The following is a 25,001-nucleotide window of genomic DNA, read 5'->3' on the forward strand; positions in this document are numbered from 1 at the left end:
TGTATGAGAAAAATTACAAACCTTACTTGGTCAAGCCACACAGTTACTATTCTATTACATGTAGCAGAACACTAATATCTTAAATGATGCAAATAGGTAACATCACTTTTATCACTATATACAAGTTATATATCTGTATTAAAAACACAAACCCTCTCACCATTTCCCACCAAAGGACACCTGTATGTATCTAAGACATCTAAGTAAGGGGGCACTGAGTGGCTGTGGGAAGCTGTCTATTTGATATAAGAATTGAAACAGATTTTTTGACTGGATCAATAACATTCTCAACTAAATGACTAAGTTAATCTTTATCCCAATTTCTGATTTCTATAAAATTACATGCAATAGCATGGCTTTATTTTGAAAGAGTATGATTCCTTTCTATGAATTTCTATTATTCTCATTTAATCATTATACATATAATCAATGCCTTCTAAGAGTAACAAATAACAAAACCATATCATTTCTCATTAACCTTTTATTTTTATCTTAGGTTTACAATAAAGAAATCGAAAAGAAGTATAGATCATTAAAAAAAATACCATAGTTGTCAATTTAAAATTTTATATGAGGTTCATGTTAAACAAAGCCAAAACACTATATCCTATAATTACATCTTTAATCATATGTACAAGAACTGTGTGCAAAGTGCTTTTCAAACTATAAAATAAGACTTTGGAATAGGATACAAATAGTTAACCTTTAGAGTTAATAAGCGCCAATTGCTTGAAACAAATCACAACTGTTTACATTCTTCTTCTTTTTTATTTAACTGCTTACATTCTTAATTTGCATTTTATTTCTTTATATACTAAGAGAAAAGCCACCCTTTTCTGATATTAATTTTTTATATTTTAAATTGACAATCTAATTTTTTTAAATAATCCCTGATTCACAGGTCTAAATTCTATTTTTTTTCCTAAATGGAGGAATTTTTAAAAACCAATTTTAGTAGATCCCTCTGGATAGACACATTTTAATCAAGACGGGATTTAAAAATGGAAAAGATCAAGTTACATGAAAGAAAAAAATATGGAAAAAAGAGTCTTGGGAAAAGCAAATTGTTTCTTAACTTTTTTTCTTCAGGCAAATGAAGGACCACCTCCATACAAGAGATGGATCACTCTCTCTGTTATGGCAAACACTCTGAACACATGATGCTAAACCAAACGTCACACAAACCAAAAATGCTTAAAACATTCATTACTAAGCCTTTGAATCAGAGATATCTTTCAAGTACAAAGTACACCTAAATGAGCAGGTACCAGGAAAAATCATTCCAAACAAAGCCTTCAAGGATCTAAATTACAGTCTTCCTTTTAGCTTAAATGTGAGAGGTGTGGGAAAGAAACTTAAATTTACATTAGTTGGGTATGCCTTATTCAAAAGGAAGCACATATCCTGCTAGCTTGCAAATCCTTTTAATATCCCTGTGAAATAGGTATCTCACAAATATTATACCCCGAAGGGAAGTCTGAGGCACTAAGAGGTTAGGAGTCCAGTCTGTGTAGTTCACCTGTTGCAGAAAAGTAATTTTCACGTGTGTCCTTTTTGACCTTTGTAGAAACAGTGTTAAGTTTTTCATTTTGTATTTCAAAGCACCCGATGAAGCAGAAACAAGATATCCTCAGTTAAAGACAAATGATTGCAAAGGGGTAAATGTATAGGATTGAATAAAAATCTTATTAATGATCTGCAGGTTCAGAACAAACTTTCAAACCTACTTTAAGTCCATTCTTCATCTTTTCCATCAGCAGGTTATATGTATAGTCTGAATCATTTGTAAAAACTAAGCCTCAGATATAGGGCTCTAGTTTATAATAATGTTGCTTGAACGCTAAAGTCAGAGCTGTGAACACCCAACGAAGATTATGGATGTCTTCTACTCCCAGGCATGGTAACTGAGTGACTAAGGTATAAAGTCAATTTAACTTCACTTGAAATTCACCCCTGGTTTGGATTCTTTCTCATATTTAATTTAGAAAATGAAAAATACCCAGTTATAAATCTGATCTCATTATCACAACTGTACCTAAGCAGGTTATTTTTCTCTATGGGAGATAATCAGGTAAACATGTTACCACACAATAATTAATAATTTAATGTCCTTCAAGTTCCAGGGTAGGAGGAATCTATGTATGCTACTTACAACCTAGTTGAGATTGATTATTCAAGTATCAGTAATATTAGTCCTTAAAATGTTATCATTTGTGTAGTGCAAAATACATATGTATATATGTACACAAACCAAACTACTGGACAACAAAAAGAAACGTAATCATCACAAACTAGATTTTTCCTGTGAGCTCCATAATCCATTTCATTCCGAGGTCATCCAGGCCCAGTGGTCTTCTGGAGTAAAATGCCACTTTCTTCAGTTCAGTTTTCTTTAAAAAGAAAGTAAAAACCACGTGCTTATGAATAAAAATGCAACCTCGATATGAAATACACCCCATGCCAAAGAATTGTCTAACATAATCATAATATTCAAATTCAAAATAATGCCATGAAATTACAAATGATCCCTATGAAATCACGTCACTTATAGGAATGATCTAATGCAAGTGCTGACATTATCAAAATTGTTTTCAATAAATCTTGTAAATGTACACTCTTCCTCTCATAGCTTCTCAATTCTCACCCTTTTCTAGTTGGCTATTACACAATTCAGACTTTTTAAAACTATTTCACAATATTATCAGAATGGAAAAACTGTGAAACAAAAAATCTTAATAAAATTACAAAACATTGATAGATGTACAATCTGGACTTTTTTTTTTTTAAGATTTTATTTATATTTTAGAGAGAGGGGAAGGGAGAGAGAAAGAGAGGGAGAGAAACATCAATGTGTGAGAGAAACATGGATCGGTTGCCTGTTGCATGCCTCCAGCTGGGGACGTGGACCACAACCCAGGCATGGGCCCTGACCAGAAATCGAACCAGTAGCCTTTCAGTTTGCAGTCTGGTGCTCAACCCACTAAGGCACACCAGCCAGGCCTAGACTATTCATTTAATCAACATATGTTATATATCTGATAGCTTCCAGACACTGTGCATGTACTGAGGATTTAAACATAAATGAGGCAGGCTCTCAGTCCTGAAAAGACCTCTTGGTTTAGTTGAGGTGGGTGAGGAGACATATAAACCAACAATTCAGATATGCATAATGTGATGGTTTTAATGATAGCAGAGTGAATGAGCTATCAGAGAAGAGTGGGCTTGTTAGCACAAGACACAATAACCACATATGATCTGAGTTCTGGGAAAGGTTCCCCCAGCTGTAAAATTATACCCTCACCAGCACTAAAGATGCCCAAATGGTTGTAACTGCCTCAGTGCAGACTTATTCCTCTCCTCTTTGTAACTACTCTTACACAACCCCTTTTGCAGGAGTGCTATTTTAAATAATGGGATCATTCTTAATGCTGTGTAGAAATCTTCTTAGGTACACCTCCTTGGCAGGAGTGATATTTTAAATAATCAGATCAATTTTCATGTAACTAATGGCTTATACCAGGGGTGTCAAACTCATTTTCGCCGGGGGCCACATCAGCCTCGTGGTTGCCTTCAAAGGGCCGTATAAATGTAACTACTCCTTTAACAGCTAAGCAAGAGCTTGGTGCTGCCTCTGGGTAGAAACAAGGTGCTGGGCCGGATAAAACAAGGTGGAGGGCCGGATTCAGCCTGCAGGCCTTGTGTTTGCCACCTGTGGCTTATACCATATGATCTCACTTATATGTGAAATCTAATGAACAAAATAAACTGACAAACTGGATAAAAACAGAGGCATGGACTCATGGAACAGACTGACAGCTATCAGAGGGGAGTGGAGAAGGGAGACTGGTTGAAAGAAGGTGAAGGGATTAGCCAAAGAACATATATGCATGACCCATAGACACAGACAACAGTGTGGTGTGGAAGAAAAGGGGGGTGAACACAGGCTGGGTGGAGGTGGGCAAAGCAGGGCAAAATGGGGACATCTGTAATAGTGTCAACAATAAAAAAAAAAACAGTTAAAAAATATAAAGAAAAGAAGAAAGGCCCCTGGAGGAATAAAATTGCAGGTGGTTCTAACTGCCTGAGTGAGGTTTTAGCAGAATGTAGAAGGTGCCTGAACAGTAAGCAAAATTTATCAAGAACCCATGTGATGCAGATAACTACGCAAAGTCCTTTGTAGGTTTATACGACTTGGGTCTATGACTGCTAATCTTCTACATTATTCAATTACAACAGGGAACCACTAGGTTGGCCAAAATGCTCATTTGGTTTTTTCCATAAGAAGACTCTAGTATTGCTCAGTTGTCTTTAACTTAATTTGAAAAAAATCTGTTATATTATATTGTGACAGCTGTCATATCAGCATGCATTAAAAAACTTATCAAAATTGGTTAATTTTTGTGTAGACATTTTAATATTGAACATGTAAGAAGATACCCAACATTTTCAGCATACTATGCTTTATTATTTCAAGGAAGGTAAAAACACAACTGAAATGCAAAAAAAAGATTTGTGCAGTGTATGGAGGAGGTGCTGTAACTAATTGAACATGTCAAAACTGGTTGTGAAGTTTAGATTTCTCAATGGATGATGCTCTACTGTCAGGTAGACCAGCTGAAGTTGACAGTGATCAAATCAAGACCTGAACCGAAAACAATCGAAGTTATATCATGCAGGAGATAGCTGACATACTCAAAATATCCAAATCAATAAAGTTAATGGTGAAAATGAAAAATGTGTCTTTTATTTTACAGAAAAAAACATATGGACTTTTTGGCCAACCCAACAGAATATACATAAATCACTATCAGTATTTTCAGAACTTTAGAATGTTTTTCAGCCTCTTAATAAGATCTGTGTCTTGAAGTTAAGAACAAATGGACAGTGACGGGGACAGAGATGGGGGGGAAAAGGGTGAAGGGTTTTCAGGAACAGCTATAAAGGACACATGGACAAAACCAAGGCAGGGAGGAATCAGGGGAAGGAGGTGAACGTGGTTGGGGTGTGGGGGAGAGGTGGAGGGAAAAGGCAGAAAACTGTACTTGAACAATAATAAAATTTTTTAGAAATGACTAAATGAATGGTGAATATATAAATAAATTATTAAATCATAAAAAATAAAAATAAATAAGATCTGTCTCTCCTTTTTTAAAAATTCACTTACAAAATATAGGGTATAAGGAAATAAAAATTACAGAAAACAACAAATAAGGGAATAGGAATAAAATTCTGCCTTTGCCCTAGTTTGCTGAACTCTATTCTGGCTGTACTGCTAAAGATTCTTTCCCATCCTCAAAAGTGTGGGCCTGCCTTTTTAGGCCAATACCATCTACCCCAGGCTCCATTTGAAGTATGTTTCTCTTGAGATCCTCCCCTCCAATTTTTAATGATTATCTCTCTACTGAAAGCTCAGTATTTCCAAGGAAACTGTATGACAGCAAAGTTATTAATCTAGGCAGACTGGTAAAGAAAGTAATCAGAAAAAGTAATACATTAAGAGTAGCCTTTTAACCCTGGCTGGGTAGCTCAGTTGGTTAGAGCATCATCCTGATCCATCAAGGTTGCACGTTCGATCCCCAGTCAGAGCACATACAAGAATCAACCAATGAATGCATAAATAAGTGGAACAACGAATGGATGTTTCTCTGTTTCTCTCTCTCTCCTCTCCCTTCTTCCCTGTCTTTAAAATAAAAAAAAAATTTTTTTTAAAGAGTTGACTTTTACAAGTCTGTTTTTAGTATTTAATTCATGGATAATTTTAATAGTAGTACCATGAAGTTAGGTAACTGGGGAGAGGTGGCACTATAGGAGACTATTCAGGGCCTATTTTTGAACAGATCTGCAGGTGTTGTTCTTCATATCACATACAGGAAGAATGTTTTTTTAATCCACTGCAAAGTGATGTGAGAAATCTTTTACTTTTAAATTTACATTCTTCTATATTAAAATAAAATCAAGCAGTGGACCTTAAGTATTACTTTCAATGTCAAAAAAGTTTTTTAAAGCTTACCACAAATAGCCACTTATGGTACATATGTATAAGACTATCTCAGTGTATCTGTTTGGGTCAAGATGCATATTTATTAAGATGAAATGAAAGCTTTTCCATGTCATGGCATGTCAGTTTGCCATCCTGACAACAGTGGGCAACTGTGCGCTCAGCACATATTTACTGAAAGCCTACTATCTGCCACACACTGTACTAGGGGATGAGGTGCAGGACAGTCCCTATTATGAGTATGACAAATTCTCTCCTGCCCACACTTGTCCCATCCTAACTGAACTTCTAGATCTTTCCCTACATCTCTAAAACAGACCCATCTCCTCCAAACCAGACACACTCCTCTCTAACCTTCTTCCTGTAACACCAGATTCAAAACTGTTAAACCCTGACAGATTAAATCCTGCCTAAATCCCCTCAAAGCCAAACTTACCTCTAAGTCAAATATAGCTCCTGTCTCTAACCCCAGTTAATCTGTTACGTATATAAGCAAACAATACATAAAAACACTGTCACATCCAAATGCAGTTGTCAGTGCTAAATAACATGCAATTTGAAAGAACTATACACCTAACATACACTGGAAAACTTGATAACAATACAATAGTAATGGAAAACTAAAAATAGGGAGGAATTTCTTTGTTCAGAGACATCTGTAAACAATGGAAAGATATTTAGGAGAAATGGTATATATTTCCATTAGTAAGGAACAGTTAACAATCTTAGGCCCTGACCAGTGTGGTTTAGTTGGTTGGATGGGGGTGTGTATGAGATGCAGGGATGAATGTTTTTCTCTCACAACAATATTTCTCTCCCTCCCCTTCTCCCTAGCTTCCCCTCACTGTAAAAATAAATGCAATATTTTTAAAAATATAAATAAATAAATAATTTTAGAATAACTGCTGGGTGACTGCTGAAGCAAAGTATACTTTGTTTTCTCAGTCTGTTCTTTTTTAATCCTCACCCAAGTATATGCCTAGTAGTAGTAGTAGTAGTAGTAGTAGTAATTTTAGAGAGAAAGAAAGGAGAAGAGAGAGAAAGAGAAAAACAGTGATGTGAGAGAAACATCAATCGGTTGCCTCCTGTACACACCCTGACCAGGGACCAAACCCACAACCTAGGTATGTGCCCTGACTGGGAACCGAGCCTGCAACCTTTTGGTGTGTGGGATGACGCTCCAACTGAGTACCTAGCGAGGGCTGTTTATTCAGTCTTTAATAAAGTAACTAGATGCTTCAACCTTGGGCATAAATTATTAACCAAAGTTAAGCTTTAGGTTTTGTCATATGCCAATTTCTCTACCCTCCAATTCTCCGCTTTCTATATAAGAAACATAAAAGGGAACTTTGAAATGCATTGCAAAATATATAAACACCTGGTGATAGTGCCACTATTCGCTGCAGCTTAAATTACTACATGTTACATTTACTACAGGTTGAAAAAACGTCTGGTTCTTTTTTCTTCCTGTTATCAGGGACATCAGAATTTAAAACACTGTACAGCACTAAGCCCAACCATTGTAGGAGAAATGTGAAATGTGTGAAAGAAGAAAAGAAAGAATTTAAAATAGGGTCTATACCTTAACAGCTGAAATGACACATGCACAAAAGGATTAGGAAGGGAGTAAATAATATTGAGAAAGCAAATTATGCTTCTGAAACCCTACTAAAGATTTTTTAAGTGAGCAGGTATATTCTAACACATTAATGTATCAAAAACTTATTTAGTCCATTTATGAACATAAAGCAGAGAACAAGGAAGACTGAAACAATTCACCCAATGCCACATGCATTTCAGTTTCTCTACTATGAAATATTCCAACTGGAGCATTAGCACTACTGTGCTGATAATCCCTTCTACATCAGAGAAGCGCAAGTGTTTGGTTTCTGCTTTGTTATCAAATGTAATAATTAGAAACCTGGGTTCTTTGGTAGAGGAACAACAAACCTGTTTATTTAAACCTGAACAAGTTTAAAGATGCGTTTCTACTACACATAGTTAAGAAAGCACTTAAGACTTATTATCAAATACCCTGTTTCTTTTCCCCATCTGTTGTCACTTAATGGGAAATGGTACACAAAGTACAAAAACACCATCGTTGAGGCCGTCCATCAGTGAGGTAAACAACTGTCTATGGGCCGGCCCATGGAAAGTAATTCAGTTGACATAGTGCCCAAAAAAGTGCTTTAAAGATTTTCTTAAACCCAAAGAGTTTTGGCTTCAGGTTTTCTTAACCTAGACAATCTCAGAGCACTTACTAGGACTGCAATCTATTATTCTCAGACTTATTTAAGTTACCTCCTAGTATCCCAATTGGAATTTCTGGCACCCAAATAAGAATAATCCCTATTTCTAGAGATAGCCAATGACCAGGCTGAACACTTTCTGAAATGTTGGTGTCTGTAGAGACATTAGACAGAGCACACATTGTTTATTTATTTTACCTAGCCTCTATCCTTTCTTAAAAAGTTTGAACATATTTATTTTTAGAGAGAAAGGGAAGAGATGGACAGAAACATCAATGTGTGAGATACATCAATTGGTTGCCTCTCGCACACCCCCAACTGGAGACCTGGCCCACAACCCAGGCATGTGCCCTGACCAGGAATCACACTGGCAACCCTTCGATTTGCAGGCTGGCACTCAATCCACTGAGACACACCAGCCTGGGCATAGCCATTGTCTTTTTTATTAGCAAAAGGCCTAAAATAAACATCGGACTTTAAGAACATTGTTTCCTCATAAACTATAAAACTAAGCCTGTAATAATTTCTTATTGTTGCTTACATCAAAGGTGTACAAATCCACCAGATGCTCTCGAGAGGAAAAGTTTTAAGTCTAACAAAAAACTAGACACCAACCAGATATCATTTCCAAGGTAATTTCAGCCTTGGGATCAGTACAGAATATTCAGCATGACAATATATCTATGAAACTGACCTATCCTTTTTTTAAAGATGTTATTTATTCCTTACATTTTTTTAAAGGGAGGGGAAGGGAAGAAGAAAGAGAGGGAGAGAAATATTGATAGGTTACATTTGCATGTGCCATGACCAGGAACCGAATCTCCAACCCAGGCACGTGCCCTGATGGGGAATCCAACTGGCAACCTTTTGCTTTGTGGCATGACATCCAACCAAGCCACTCTGGTTAGGGCTAGACCTATCCTTTTAAACATTTTTTTTTAAGATTTTATTTATTTATTTATTTATTTTTTAGGGAGGGAAGGGAGGGAGGGAGAGAGAGAGAGAGAGAGAGAGAGAGAGGGAGAGAGAGAGAGAGAAACATCAATGTGCAGTTACTGGGGGTTATGGCCTGCAACCCAGGAATGTACCCTGGCTGGGAATCGAACCTGGGACACTTAGACCTATCCTTTTAACTGCAGCTGAAAGCTCTGTCTATTGTAAGAGTTTATACACCACTTGAATTATAAAACTATAGTATTACCTTCTCCTTCTTTGATAATATAAATACACCAACCACTGGGCAATAAAAGGCCATATGATAGCAAAGGTTAATGCACCAGGAGACATCTCAAACGGCCACCAAGATGATTTCTGTGAAAATAAAATAGACTAGTCACTAATCTATTACATATTGTGTGTATAAACTTAAAAACAATTCATAATTTTAAAAATATATAATTAATCTGTTAGAGGGAAGATCTGCATTTCAGAGCATAATTTAATAAATAGACTTTCAGGAGTACTTCAGACTTAAATAAACACACATATCCTTTTAACTTTAAAGTTCTAAAGGGTAGAAATCATTTGGAATTCTTTAAGGGTCTCATATAATCTAAAATAATTCTAACTTGAAACCGTGGTACTTAGATTTAAAAAAGATTTCTTACCTGTGAGGGGGGCTGATTATTAGTCTGTGATGATGATTTTGCCTATAAATGCAAATGAAAGTGATTTAGTTTTGACGAATAAAAAATACAGTAAATTTATTCTTCCACTTACTTGTGCATTCATTGGGTGCTTCTTGTATGTGCCCTGACTGGATATGGAACCCACAGCCTTGGCGTACCAGAACTACACTCTAACCTACTAAGCCACTGGCCAGGACTCTCGTTGCTTCTTTAATTTCCATACAAACTACCAATTTACAAATACATTTCAGAACTAAAGTCTTCATTATTAATGAAAATTATAGAGATTATATAAATAATATCCAAAGATCTGTTTTGGAAATCCGTAAGTTATAGCAGAAGAGGTATTTATTGATAGATATAAGAAGTGAAGTATTTGTGTTGTAGGTTTTGATTTTTGCCCCAGCTGTACTTAGGTATAACTGACAGATAAAATTGCACATATTTAAAATATACAACTTGAAGATTTGATATATACATTAGGAAATGATTACCATAATCAAGTCAATTAAGATCTCATATAGTTACCTTTGAGGAAAGAGTATTATAGGTTTCTTAATGAGACGTATATACTAAGGAGAAAAATTTGAAACTAATTCAGGAAACTGAGCTCATCCCAAACACAAGTTTCCTTATGCTAGGTGTCAGCAATTCATTGCTCCAGTTTCTCCACTTATTATAACTTTAGAGAAATGGTATGAAGATTAATGAGTTCATTCACTGATTAATTCCATAAATATTTACTGAGCATCCATTATGTCCTAGTCACTATTCTAGGCAAGGAGCAAAAATGACAAAAACCACTGCCCTAATGAAGCCTATACTGTAATGAAAGGCTACAGATAATAATAAACAAATCAGTAACATACATGTCAGGTAATGATAAATGCCATAAAGAAAAATAAAACAGGGAGGGGAGATGAGACATGTTGGAGGCTGGAAAGCTTAGAAGCAAGAGCAGCCCGGGAAGGCTTTGCTGACAATTGTAAGCTAGTGGCTAACTTCTCTACAGAAAGAACAGCAAGAGCAAAGATATGGGGTGGGAGGGAGCCTGCTGGCAAGTGTGTGTGGCCCAGTATGACTATACCTTACAGGTAAAACTAATTTCCTCTGAATGTTGCATTAATCCTTCAGGCCATTCAGGTATTAAGGAAGTTACAGTTACAGTAAACTCAAGTTGCAAGTGCAGAAAGAATCTAGACAAGAGCCCTGGCTGGCGTAGCTCAGTGGATTGCGCACGGGCTCAGAACCAAAGTGTCGCGGGTTTGATTCCTAGTCAGGGCACATGCCTTGGGTTGCAGGCTACAGCCCCCAGCAACCACACATTGATGTTTCTCTCTCTCTCTCTTTCTCCCTCCCTCCCTTCTGTAAAAATAAATAAATAAAATCTTAAAAAAAAAGAATCTAGACAAGGTAAGTATTTTTATGATTTTACTTGTAATGGTACCTTTGCATGCATAATAATATCTAAACAAGAGATTTACCTTAATGGCACTTCCCCAGACTTAATGAAATAAAGGATAGCTTTACAAAATTGGGCTCCTAGGAATCTGATGACTTATCTAAGGTCCCATTATTCAGTGTGATTCAGAAAGAAACTCGAGGTGAACAAATCCCAATGTAATGACACAACTACATTAAAGCAGCAACTACTAACAACTACTAAAATAAAATCAAACTAAATGCAACTACAAGGTCTGTCCAGAAAGTATCCAGCCAGATACTGTGACAAATAGACACATTTATTGAAGAAGATACAAGAAACATTGTAGATAGGACGATGATGCCTCAGTCCCCTTCAAAGTAGGCAAAACCTTAGGACTTCACACAGTTCTCTTAGTTGCCATAAGTTGCCGCATTCTATTTTCTTGAATCTCATCAACAGTGTGAAATCTCTTCCCTTTCTAAGGTGATTTTACTTTTGGGAAAAGCCAGAAGTCACGGGGCACCATATCTGGGTTGTAGGGGAGCCGAGTCATCAGGATGATTTGATGTTTCACCAAAAAACTCTGCACAGGATGTGATGCATGAGGGGGCACACTGTCAAGATAAAGCTGCCAATCACCAGTTTGCCCATAGCTGCAGCCGTTTTCATCATACTGCATCTCCAACCAATAAAATACATTGAGGTGGTAGTCCTTATAAATTGTTTGGGCTGGAGGAGCATACTCATGATGGACAACACCTTCCCAATCAAAAAATACAGTTAACATGGTCTTGATCTTGTGACTTTGTCATGCCTTCTTTGGGGGTGGAGAACCAGGTGACTGGGACAACTGGGCCTTAGTTTCCAGATCATAGCCGTAGACCCACAATTCATAATCTCTGGTTATGACCTTCTTGAGGAAATCCGGTCCATTAGTAGCAGCTTGAATCAAGTCATTAACAACTGCAACATGATGTTCCCTCTGCTCTGGTAGCAGAAGTCGCAGGATGAATTTTGCCACGAAACGTTTATGCCAAGATCCTGCGTCGAAATCTCGGACACAGTAGTTTTTGGAATCCACAGATTAGCTTCTAGTTTTCACACTGTCAGTCATCAATCTTTGTTGATTGCAGCCTGTACACATTCAACATTCTCAGGTGATCTGCTTGTTGCAGGCCTTCCAGAACATGGATCACTTTCATCAGATTCTGAACCACCTTTGAAGCATTTGTGCTACACCTTTATTTACACTGCACTCATTGTATCGTCCCCAAAAGCCTTCTGAATCATCCAAATAGTTTTTGCAGAGGAATATTCAAGCTTAACACAAAATTTGATGCAGATTTGTTGCTCTACTAGCACAGTCATTTTGAATGCGACAGCCACACAGGACACATGCTTACTCAACAGCATCTACGGCCCCCACCGACTAGTACAGTGAAGTTGTCATTGTTCATACATGGGTACTCCAGTCCACTCTCCTTGGCTGCCAGGTTACATCAATGTTGCACAAATTGTTCTCTTTATATCAACATAGGCTGGACTTTTTCCAGACAGACCTCTGCTTATAAGTAATTTTTTTTTCTAAGTAATAAATGGTCTGGAAAGGCAAATTAAGATTCCCAAAGACAACTGCTTACACTTAAGAAGTAACCAACAATACTTATATAATTAGCATTATAATTTTTGGCTTTATTGATATTTATCCATATATCCATATATATTGTTACAGGAAAAAATTCAGTGGCACTTGTTAAACCATGGTAAAGAAGACTTTATTCAAGGGAGCAGGGGCTATCACTATAAGTACAGGGACCACTGCAGTGGGGGAGAAAGATTAAACTTAAGTCTCAATGTAGCAGGGACAAGTGGGAATTTATATTCAAGGAGTAGGGTGGTAATCAACAGATGGAAAATTACTCAGAGGAAACATCAGGGGTAAGGGAGATTCTAGCTAAACCACCCTAACAGGATTCTTGCTAAAGACAAGCCAAGGTGATCTCACCACCTGGGTGATGTTAGAAGATAAAGAGCCTGTTCAGATACTGAAGGCAAGCAGTTCTGGTTAAACTGACTAAGCAGGGTTCTTGTGAAAACGATTTTACAAGGAAGAAGTGAATAGATGGGCCTAAGAGATGGTTCAGGAGCCTGACTAAAGTCTGGGAAAGCAACAAATCTTTGTTAATATCAACAAGCTTCTATGTAGCTTTCATATATTTAGAAATTCTACTAGTATTCTATTGGTAGATTAACATAAGGATTACTAAATTTTTTGGAAAATCATTTTGAAGAGAAAAATATCTAATATAATAGTAACCATTGCAAAGAAAATATGAAGGCAAATAATTATTTGTTAGGTCCTCCCTAAGGCTGTGAACTTCCTGAGGGAAGAAAACGCACTGTTTTACCAGCACTGTTGTCATCATCATCCTTTCATGTATGTTTCATGCACTGTACTAAACACTCTTTTTTATCCTCTGAACAAGCTTGTGAGGTAGGCATTAATATTTTCTTTTTACAGATAAGAAAAATGAAGCACAAAGAGGTTAAATAACCTAACCCAACATCACAGTGGAGAGCTAAAATTTGAACTTAGGTAGTTTTCTTTAAGGTCAACCACACTGTGCTATCTCCCTTTTCACTTTTGTGTCTGTTACCTAGACAAGTATCTGGTCTGTGGCTATTCAACAAATATTTATTGAGTGAATTAATCTAAGGAAGTATTTTACAAAATAATAAAGTTTACTGATGTGGAAAATATACTGCATGAGAATCAGCAACTGAGTTACAGACCTGGCTCTGCCACTAATTAATGTGTGCTCCCATATCTCAGCTTCTTCATCTGCTGAACCAAGATAATAGAACTGAACCAAGTTTTCTTCAGTTCTATTATCTACTGCTATACTATCATCAATTTATTTTTTAGTTATGCAAACCAATTATGCAAATTTTACTCATACACATGAACTATGCAAATTTTAAGGGGAAAGTCCTTAGTGTGTTAGAATCTTTTTAAATTTTGTTTATTTGTAAGACAAGAGCAAAAAACTCCTAGAAAAAGATCAAAAGAATTTTTAGCAGAATTTAAAAAGCCTTGGCTGGTGTAGCTCAGTGGATTGAGCATGGGCTGCAAACCAAAGGGTTGCTGGTTCGATTCCCAGTCAGGGCACATGCCTGGGTTGCAGGCCAGGTCGCTTGTGGGGGACATGTGAGAGGCAATCACATGTGATGTTTCCCTTCCTCAAAAAAAAAAGCACTGAAAACATTAAAAATGTACAAAATATTATTTTTTAAAAAATCATAGAACAAGAAAATACAGACTATCAAAACAATGATGTTCAATAATACTAAATTAACCAACGAGGTTTCCCACATGGGTTAGTTCTTTTTTGCTTCCTTTAACAGTTCTGTTTTAATATAGGGATAGTTTGATGGGATCATGGGCCTAAACTTCGCAAGGTAATAAGCAATAGTAGAATTTTCTTATTAATGAAAGATGAAAATAGAATAGTTTGATATCAACAACCTACAGTTACCTGGGCAAACAAGATAATGTCATTTGTTTAACATATGACTCTTAACCTCTTTGTCATTATAGAACCCTGCTGAGAATCTGCAGAATGTGAAGAACCCTCTCTCTTCAAAAATGCAAAACCATACAAAAATTTGCATATTATTTTAGGGTGTTCAAAGCCTCACAAACATCTGGAGATTCCTAATCTGAATGATAAGAAAATGTACTTGAGAGTGATTGAAACACATATAATTGAGAAACCTTGTGATAATCTGAATAAGTTAGGTAAAAGGTAAGTTATTCACAATGACTGTTTAGAAGGCATACAGTATTAGTTTATTTACATATACCTGTATTTAATGTGTTCATTTTGTAATGGAAGTACATCTTCTCTGATTAATTCCTACAAATTCTTCTTAACATCTAGTAGAGCAAGATACTTTGATGCTGTATCATATTTGAAGCTAGGTCAGATATCATGGCTAGCTGCCTCATTCTTGTCTCCAGCCAACATTACTCAAGGAAGAACAGTTCAGGGGACAAATGGGCCACATCACTAGTAGCTACCTGAAAGCTCTGCAGCTGAGTCCAGGGATTATCACAGTCCAATCAAAACTGTGAACCAAGCCCTTACTGGTATAGCTCAGTGGATTGAGCATGGGCTACGAACCAAAGGGTCACCAGTTCAATTTCCAGTCAGGGCACATGCCTGGGTTGTGGGCCAGGTCCTCAGTGGGGGCCATGTGAGAGGCAACCACACATTGATTTTTCTCTCCTCTTCCTCCCTCCCTTCCCCTCTCTCTAAAAACAAATAAATAAAAATTTAAAAAACATACACACAAAAAACATTGTGAACCAAGGTGAATTGTCCCTTCCTATGAATCCTTTTCCTTTTGTTTCAGTACCTTCTCCATACTCAGCTGCCTAGCTTTATTCAGTACAGTACAGCATTCTATCACAGCAGAAAGGGCACTGCCCTGGGACATAGTATGTCTGAGTTCTGCCTGAGTTTCTTCAACTCTCTAGTTGTACTGCCTTTTTAAAGATTTAATGCCTTTAACGTTCCAGGGTCAAATAATAGCAAAGGTCAAACTATAACCCCACACTACTCTTTGGCTTTAAAGTTTTGATCCTAAAACTAATTTGCACTCAAGGATCAGTAATTTAACACATTAACTCTACAGCATTTTAAAAAGAAGTCACAGTAAAGGACAATGTTACTACAAAAGAATGACTCTTAATGATGAACTCTAGGGCACTGGGTATGATATCTTTATTAGTTCCTTAAATTAAACTATTTTAGAGCTCTTATTCTTCTAATACCAAGCAATCTACTCTTTCCTCCAAAATGGTACAGCTAATTTTACACTAAACATTTTCTATTATTTTAACTGGAATTTAGCATTTGGGTCAGTCTTAAGTGATATTTTCAAAAATAGGTCCTATTAATTTTTTAAAAAACAATTAAAATACATTGGTTTCTGTAAATCTGATCAATACAGATTCTAAACTATTTTAAAGGATCAACAAGTAGAAGATAAGACAAATTCGGAAGCTTACCTGCGAAGCTGTCAGTGTTTCCAGTTTATGAAGTCTCTGAAGGACATTCTGCATGTCCTCCTGCAGTCGCATGAGCACAAGAGCAATCTGTTCATTGAGGCTGCCTCTTGTCCCTCTGTCTGAACCCCAGCGCTCCCCATCACCTCCACTTCCCACTTGCCGACCCTTGGTTCCTTCGCTCAGCTGTTGCATCCTATGCCCTAGTTTAAGAGAGCAAAACAGGTTAGTTGTAAATTATTTCTGTAAAAGTAGAAATGGTGTGTTTTATTCGTTTTCATATTATTTTTTTTTTTGAGATCCAAATCTCCACAATGGAGTGGAAGCAATCAGGAACTACACAAAATAAATTATTGAGATCAAAGAGTATATATGTATACTTCTATTTCTATTAATATATATTCTTGGATTTTTTTAAGGTTTTATGATGTACTTAACATACTAGCACATGACTAAATGTGTATAATTTACAAATAATATTCAGTGTGCATTCTCAAAAATTCTTTACTAAAAGGTAACAAGATTGAAAAAATTTGAAGACTTTCTTTAGAGTATTAAAATCCACATTATCCCTTTGGCTGGTGTGGCTCAGTGAATTGAGTGCCAGCCTGCAAACCAAAGGGTCGCCAGTTTGATTCCCAATTGGGGAATGAAATGCCTGCAGTGCAAGCCAGGTCCCCAGTAGGGGGCATAGGAGAGGCAACCACACATTGATGTTTCCCTCTCTCCCTCCCTTCCCCTCTTTCTAAAAATAATAAAATCTTAAAAAAATAAAATAAAATCTATACTAAATAGCTTTATTTTTTAAAATTTTCCTGTTAGTTTTGTAAGCCTTACAAATGGTTTTAAAAATGTTTTTCTTACAGACATTGAAATTTCATTACTTTTAAATTTCATTATATATCCATCCATTCTTTTTTTACACATAAATTATACATGATTTTGTATCCTACTTTAAAAAAATACTATAAACATTTATCCACATCACTAAATTTTATTTCAAAAACACTGAAATGGCTGCTTAAATTCCTTAGTAAAACATGAAGCAATTTACTCACTTTATCCACTTTTAGATAGTTAGGATGATTCCAAATGTTTGTGATTACACACAACATTGAAATGAATGTCATTGTATACAAATTCTTATCCAAATTTCTGCTGATTTCTTTAGGACCAACAGATTTGAAGAAGAATTACTGGGTCAAAAGGTTAACAACTGTGTGGAAGTTCTTCATGAGTGTTGCCAAGTTATTTTTCAAAAAGGCTGAAATAATTCTATACTGCAGTATATAAAAGGTACTATATCACTACTGTATGTTTGCAGAAATGAAATATTTTAAGTTTTTACATTTGCCAATATAATGGGTAAGTTCTGTTTGTTTTGTTTTAAATCATAAATAGGAAATTACCTACCTCATTGCCCTTCAGCATCCTGGAACCCTACAGCAGCAGCATTCCCAAAGCCATGTCTTCATTTATTTTACGCAGATTTTTCAACCACATACATAGATAATCCTTTACCTTTTTATGACCTCATGAAGTTTTGGATATTTGTATATATTGAGAAATGATCACCACAGTAAGTCTAGTTAACATCCATCACCATACACAGATTTATTTTCTTGTGATAGAACTTTTAGGACCTACTGTCTTTAACAACTTTCAAATATACAATAAAATATCATTAGCTGTAGTCACAATGTTGTACATTACATCTCCATGACTATTTATTTTATAATTAGAAGTTTGTACTTTTTGAGCACCTTCACCTATTTCACTCACCTCAAAACCCCTGCCCCTTTCTGCCTCTCGGAACCACCAATCTGTTCCCTGTATTTTTATTTTAGATTCCACATCAGTGAGGTCACATGGCATTTGTCTTTCCATTAATTCTCTCTCTTTTTTTTTATAATATCTATTCATTCCTTACTACAATTATGAATTATTTACTTTTCTTCCCCACTCAACTTTCTATCACTTCGTCACATTATTTCTCTAAATGTTTACCTTTGAATTGTTAAATGTTATTTTATCTCTATTACATAATTTTTCAACTTTAAATAATATCCTTTGACCTAAGTGAGAAAATGTGAAAAAATCAAAACAAGTTCTAACTTTTACCAAAAGTAAGTAAAGTAAGCCTCAGAACAGTTGGAGCAACTGGTTAAGTGATTGTTCAAGGCAGTAATAAAATACAAAGTTGGCTACTTCAAAAAAATTATAAAAGATGTAAAAATAGAAATGTTTTCCCCTACTACTTTTGAGAACATACTATTATGACCTGTGGAATCAAAGAAGATAACTAGACATAAAGAAAAATGGTCAGATGTTATATACAGACAATTTTTACACTCCCTTTGTAGAGACTGATAGTTTTAGAGGCTCTATCTAGAACTTCCCATTTCACTAATCAGTTTACAAAGACAGTCAGCAAAAACAAAAAAGAGCCCTGACCCTTGTGGCTCAGTTGGTTAGGCATTCTCTTGCAAGTGAAAAGTCACCTGGTTCAATTCCCAGTTGGGGCACATACCTGGGTTGTGAGTTCCATCCCCACACTGGGGAGTACGAGAGGCAACCTATTGATGTTTCTCTCCCTCTCTTTTTCCCTCCCTTTCCCTCTCTCTAAAAACAATAAATAAAAATCTTAAAAGTAATACACACCTCTCCCTCTTCGGACATTAGATAATTCCTCATTTTCTGCACCCCGTTTCTCACGGTGTGGTGCTCCACTGTTACTTCTGCCATCTTCTCCTCCATGTTTTACTTCCCCTTTTCTTTCGACCACTACCATCTGCATCTCCCCAATGTTGCCATTTCCAGGAGACATTTGAACATCTTCAGGAAAAACAGGATTTTCCAAGGGCTTATTGGAATCGCCACCCAAGTAATATTGAAATGGTCCACTGTTTGATGTAAAGCTATCTGAAGACTACAAATTTAAAACAACAGGTAGTTAAAAGCTATAAACATAAATTATACACCACAAAGTTTTCTTGGTAATAGGTTACTGTTTTCATAAAATGTTTTTTCATGTTATTATAAATATTATTTTTCTAAAAAATTTCTTCAATTCATATTCTGCCTCCTATATGTAGGGGGAAAATGAGACAGAAATGAATCGTCCATGAGCAAAGAATTGGGATGTTACATCAGTGACTTGTTCTCCTGGGTCATTCATTCATCCAAGAAACATTTAAATGTGTACTTTTATCCTAGTTACTATGTTAAACTCTAAAGATAAATATGAAAAAAGAAAGAATCTCTGTCTGCCAGAGGTTTCTAGTTTTAGCAAAGGACAGAAAATTATTACAACACAGTTTGGTAAGTGTTATGAAAAAGATGTACAAAGAGTACTATAGGAGCTCACTGGTGGGGTGTCTAATTCATACTGGAGTTGGGTAGAGGCTTGGTCAAGACAGCCTTCCTGGAAGAAATGATATGAACTAAACTTGAAGAACAGATGATTATAAGCCAGTTCAAAGGTGTGGTAATGATGACAGCACGTACTAATAAAGTACTAGTGGGATAGAGAATGATTTGAGAACTTCTGAGATCACAGAATCTATAGGACTTGAAGACTGAATGTTTAGAGTAATGAAAAGGAAAAGACTAGATGATTTTGTGATACTCATCAAGATAGAAAATATAGAAGATAAGGAGGTTTCAGGGGACAAAAAGAAAAAATGGTAGTGTTATAAATAAGAAAAAAAATGAGGTTCCTAAGCAAGATGTCTAATAGGGCAGTTAGAATTCAGGAGAGATATAGGGTTGGAGATATCACTTTGAGTCATTAGCATGTAAATGATAGTTGAAACCAGGGTAGTAATAATTAGGGATAGATACCAAATTTAAGGGGTCAAACAAGAGGAAGAGAAACTCACAGAGGAAAGCTAAGAGGAGGGAGGGAGGGAGAAAGGGAAGGAGAGAGGAAGAAAAAGAAAGGCAGACAAACCCTTAAAAATAGTGTAATGGAAGCCAAGGAAATATTTTGAAGGAGAGAGTGGCTAATGTTTAATGATACTTAAGTGAGATAGGAAATCCTTTGATCCATTTGAATGAGCAACAAAGGCATGTTGGCATGTATCTGAAGTGAATCAATACTATGAATGAACATGACCAACAGAAAGGCTGGCCATAAAGGAATGGAGGCCATCAGACGGTTTAGAAAGTATTTTGTTTTAAAGATGGAAGGAATATGAATAGCTTGAGAAGAAGCACCAGAAGAGACACAATGGTTGGGAACAAGCCTAGTCTAGAGGGTATAAAAAATGAACATCTCCAAAGAAGTGGGAGTAAATAAGATACACATTGGAGAAATTGGCCTTAGATGAGAAGAAGATTTTCCACTGAGGTGGGAAGAAAGGTAGCAAGGTCTGAATGGGTGTAGCTTATAGTAAGTCCTTAGAGAAGTAAGTGTCCAGGTGTGAAGTTAAAGGAGTAACAACCTAACGGTGTCTATCTTCTCTGTGAAAGAGTAAATAAAATTACTTGATGAAAGGAAGGGAAAGGTGAAATGGGACTAACAAGTATCAATCCCCTACTCACATCACCTATTCCTCATGCTTTAGATGCTACTCAAAGCGTGGTCTGCACACCAGCAGCATCAGCACCAACTGAAAGCTGTTTAGAAATGGAAATGCATGGGTTCTACCCCAGACCTAGCAAATGACAAACTGTGGGGTTCGGGCCCAAAAACCTGTGCTATTAACAAGCTCCCTATTAAAGTTTGAGAAGTACTGCTCAATAGATAAGAAGAATGTATAAAACAAAGGGGGAAAAAAAACACCTAAAATGTTTCTCTCTCTTATCCTTTTATCTTGAGACTTCTAACTCACCTGACAAAATTCCCAATGTACTGCTATGCACTGGTATAATAGTTTGAAATGATATCAGAAATGTATGTATGTATGTATGTATATATGTATGTATATATAAAACAGTTCATATCTCCAAGTCTTTACTTCATTTTCAGAACAGTACTTCCAAACTATTATCCATTCCATTAAGTGGTTATTCTAGAACATGGTTTGCTTTCAGCTTCTGCAAAGCACTAAATGCTAATAATTTGATCTTTCAAAATCTCAATCTTTTAGAAAGGGATCAGTAAGTTACTCAATTTATTTAAATGGACTGAAAATAAAAACTGTGAAATAAAAAAATTGACTTCCTTTTCAGCAATATTTTGTTTAGTGAGATGAGGCCCTTGAAAGCATTAGGCTGTCTATCACCTCAGGAATTTAGTAAAACCACTGGGATACAGTGCTTTCAGACCATGAGCCCTCTGGAAAGGACAGAAACAAAGAAAATATTACATAAAACAAGGTAAAACCATTACTGTATTCAAAAACCACTACAAAAATCCTGAAAATAAAATTATAAAAATAATTTATTACAGATTATCTGTCATAGATAAAGAAGTTATAGATAAAAGTAATATTATTTAAGATTGAGCTTAGATTACCAACAGGTCAGGTACTAAAACAAGATTTTAATTATATTGGCAAATTGGCTAATACCTCAATGGATAAAGAGCAGTTGAAGCTTGAGGAAAAAATAAATAATGACTCTTTAGAACATATTATTCTATAAGTCATAAGAAAGTACAGCAAAAGGAACTCATTATGAAGTGATAACTGAATTACAGAGCAATAATAATGATGGTGCAACTGTACATAGAACATAATTAAATTCAACATGCTCATGGAAAAAGGAAAAATAAATAAGAAAAAAAATTACAGAAGCAACATAAGTTAGAAAATACAATAGAAGGATAAAGAAATATTCCACAGCCCTGGCTAATGTGGCTCAGTGGACTCAGCACCAGCCTGCAAGCCAAAGGGTCGCCGGTTCAATTCCCAGTCAGGGCACACGCCTGGGTTGCAGGCCAGGGCCCCAGTAGTGGGGCTCGAGAGAGGCAACCATACACTGATGTTTCTCTCCCTCTCTTTCTCCCTCCCTTCCCCTCTCTACAAATAAATAAATAAAATCTTTCAATAAAAAAGAAATATTCCACAGAAAACTATAATGCTCATTTTAAAACTTTTTATCATGGAAAATTTCAAACAAACTAGAGTACCAATCACTCTGTTTCAACAATTATCACTTCAGGGCCACTCTTGTTTTATTTTACCTATGATTCCCATGCGCATCCCCAGTGAATTATTCTGGAACAAATCCTAAACATCATATTATCTGGCTAAACACTTTATTGCAACAAGATAAATGTATCAAAAAAATTTAAAAGTATTGCCCTGCATGGTGTGGCTCAGTGGATTGAGCTCTGGACTGCAAACCAAAGGGTCGCTGGTTCGATTCACAGACAGGGTACATGCCTGGGTTGCAGGCCATGACCCCCAGCAACCGCACATTGGTGTTTCTCTCTCTCTCTCTCTTTCTCCCTTCCCTTCCCTCTCTAAAAAATAAATAAATAAAATCTTTAAAACAAATTTAAAGTATCATTTACTCTGCATATGTGTATTGCAGATAGGGAACATGCTTAACTGTTGAATTCAAGAAGAAATTATAAATTTTTTAAAGTAGTTTTATAAGTGGAGATGAATGAGAAAAGGAAAATGTTCAAATCATAATCAGCAAACAATAAATGAATGTGATATTTGTTGTCCACAAAAAGAACTTGAACAAACATCTTGATTCTCAAGGACTCCAAAACTAATCATAGAGATTAAATCTATTTTTAAAAGAACCCACCTGGAAAATTTGTGGGTGACAACCTATAATTAACGTAGACTTGGTTAGGATGGGTAATGTGGTGGGGCTGTATCTTATCTAAGCAGAGTTCCTTAAGAAAGGGACATCTGAATTAGGGTTTAAAGGATGTACAGGAGTTAACTCCAGAGTACGGGGCAGTGAATGGTCAATTACATTGAAGCAAAAAGAATGCAAAGATGCTGGTGCTGGAGGAGAGAAGGGGAAAGGACTTGACATATTAGAGGAACAGCGAGAAGGCCAGGGTGGGTATGAGCAAAACCCAAACAGGAGAGCGGTGTGAACAGAGACCAAAAAGGTAAGCAGGAACCAGCTCAGGCAGAGCCCCATGACAAATTTTAGTCCATCAACTGATGTTTAGAAAAAATAGGAGCAAACCTACAATTTAGTTGTTAGATATTTACTGAGATTAATCTCAACCAATCCTTTTTCACCAACTTTCCCCAACAAATCTTTTTAAAAGGAAATCTGGATTTATATCACTACATTTTTCACTAATTTTAGCTCATTCTAAATTCGGACTTCTTACCATTATTCTATACTAGTTATTTGTGTTCAACCTTAGTGAAAACGTATTTTGTTCATGTGTTTTTAAATTTCAGAAAGCTAAGAGGTAAATTTAGTTGCGTTATAAAATTTTTTTAGAAAGGAAAACAGAAAGAGAGTAAGTTAAAGTCATTACTGCAGGGAGGCAAAAGATAAATAATTTTCTATAAGATGCACTGAACTTTGTTAGAACAAGAGTAGGGAATAGTGGGGGGAAGGATTCAAAACCACCAAACAAAAATACAGCTATCAAAACCACCCTAGTCATTATCAGAAAAAGTTGTCAAAGAGGAAAATTCAGAAGTTTTCACATTATTTTAAATGTTAGTTTCCAATACTGAATCTTAATTAACTAAAACTTGGAAAGTATTTCAACTCAAAATTTCGGTTCAACATATTAAAGTCAATGTGAAAAACAGATCTTTTTGAAAATTATTCAATTTCCTTAAAATGTTAATCAGTATTTTAAACATAGGGACTAACATTAAGGAATTTACACTCTGCCTCCCCATCCCATCTCTCTCAGAATATTGACAAATATTATGCATTATAATATTTAAGTTTTACCTATTCAGGAATTTAATATACTTTCTAATTCATAATTAATTTAAAATACAAGTATTTAAACATTTTAAAGATATGTTTTCAAAGTGATGAACAGCATGTACATCTGGCATTAACATAAGTTATGTATCAAATTCTGATATATCACTTTGAAAACTTACCAATTTTTAAAAAAAATATAATTTTTACCTCTTCTTGTCCAAGTTGCTCCATAGAATCACAGTAAACTTCACTATCTGAATCACTTGTCAAGTGTTGAATTCCTGCAACATCTTCAACATGATCAACATTTGTATCTAAATATGAATAAATGCCCAGGTAGAATTATTCTCTAACTGAAGAAAAAATGCATTTATTCTTTTTTCAAAATTTCTTAGTTATATATTATTTTCATACTGGGAGAAAAATTTGATTTAACAAGCCATACCTTTTTCTTTTAATTTACCAAAACTTTAAGTTTAGTTGATAATTTTTATTTGAAAAGATATTGAAGTAGTTTATTATGGAACTGTTGAAAGACATTGTCCAGATCAAACCTTACAGAACTCAATAACTTTTAAGAGGAAACTGAATAGCAGCTAGGAAGTCTAAATTTTGAGGCAACTATTACAAGTTTCATTGTAACACTTAGAAATTAAGTTTCTTAGTTTCTTGGCTGAATTGCAATAATGTTAATAATTCACCACATACATATTACATGCTCACCCCTAGAGCCCTAAGATATGAAAAGAGTATAACTTACCTTGATGATTAGAGAACAAAGCTATCATATAATCAGGGATTTAAGTTAAAG

General features: G+C 35.7%; 1 protein-coding gene across 8 annotated transcripts in view; it reads right to left on the bottom strand.

Moving 5' to 3' along the window:
• Positions 1-470: 470 nt before the first annotated feature.
• Positions 471-25,001, bottom strand: part of ACBD5 (acyl-CoA binding domain containing 5) — a 47,345-nt gene continuing 22,814 nt past the window's right edge. For 5 of the 8 annotated variants that reach the window (XM_028505845.2, XM_036022904.1, XM_036022898.1 and 2 more), the window contains 6 exons: positions 24,398-24,504; positions 19,034-19,301; positions 16,376-16,575; positions 9,855-9,896; positions 9,449-9,558; positions 471-2,390 (listed from right to left, as the gene is read on the bottom strand). In XM_028505845.2, the coding sequence (XP_028361646.1) occupies positions 2,378-2,390; positions 9,449-9,558; positions 9,855-9,896; positions 16,376-16,575; positions 19,034-19,301; positions 24,398-24,504 (740 nt within the window). In that variant the 3' untranslated portion in view covers positions 471-2,377. Of the gene's footprint in view, positions 2,391-9,429; positions 9,559-9,854; positions 9,897-16,375; positions 16,576-19,033; positions 19,302-24,397; positions 24,505-25,001 lie in introns of those variants that run through there. The other 3 variants (XM_036022883.1, XM_036022887.1, XM_036022891.1) reach the window with 3 other exon arrangements.

The sequence above is a fragment of the Phyllostomus discolor genome, chromosome 1 (assembly GCF_004126475.2).
Source record: "Phyllostomus discolor isolate MPI-MPIP mPhyDis1 chromosome 1, mPhyDis1.pri.v3, whole genome shotgun sequence".
Classification (NCBI taxonomy): domain Eukaryota; kingdom Metazoa; phylum Chordata; class Mammalia; order Chiroptera; family Phyllostomidae; genus Phyllostomus; species Phyllostomus discolor.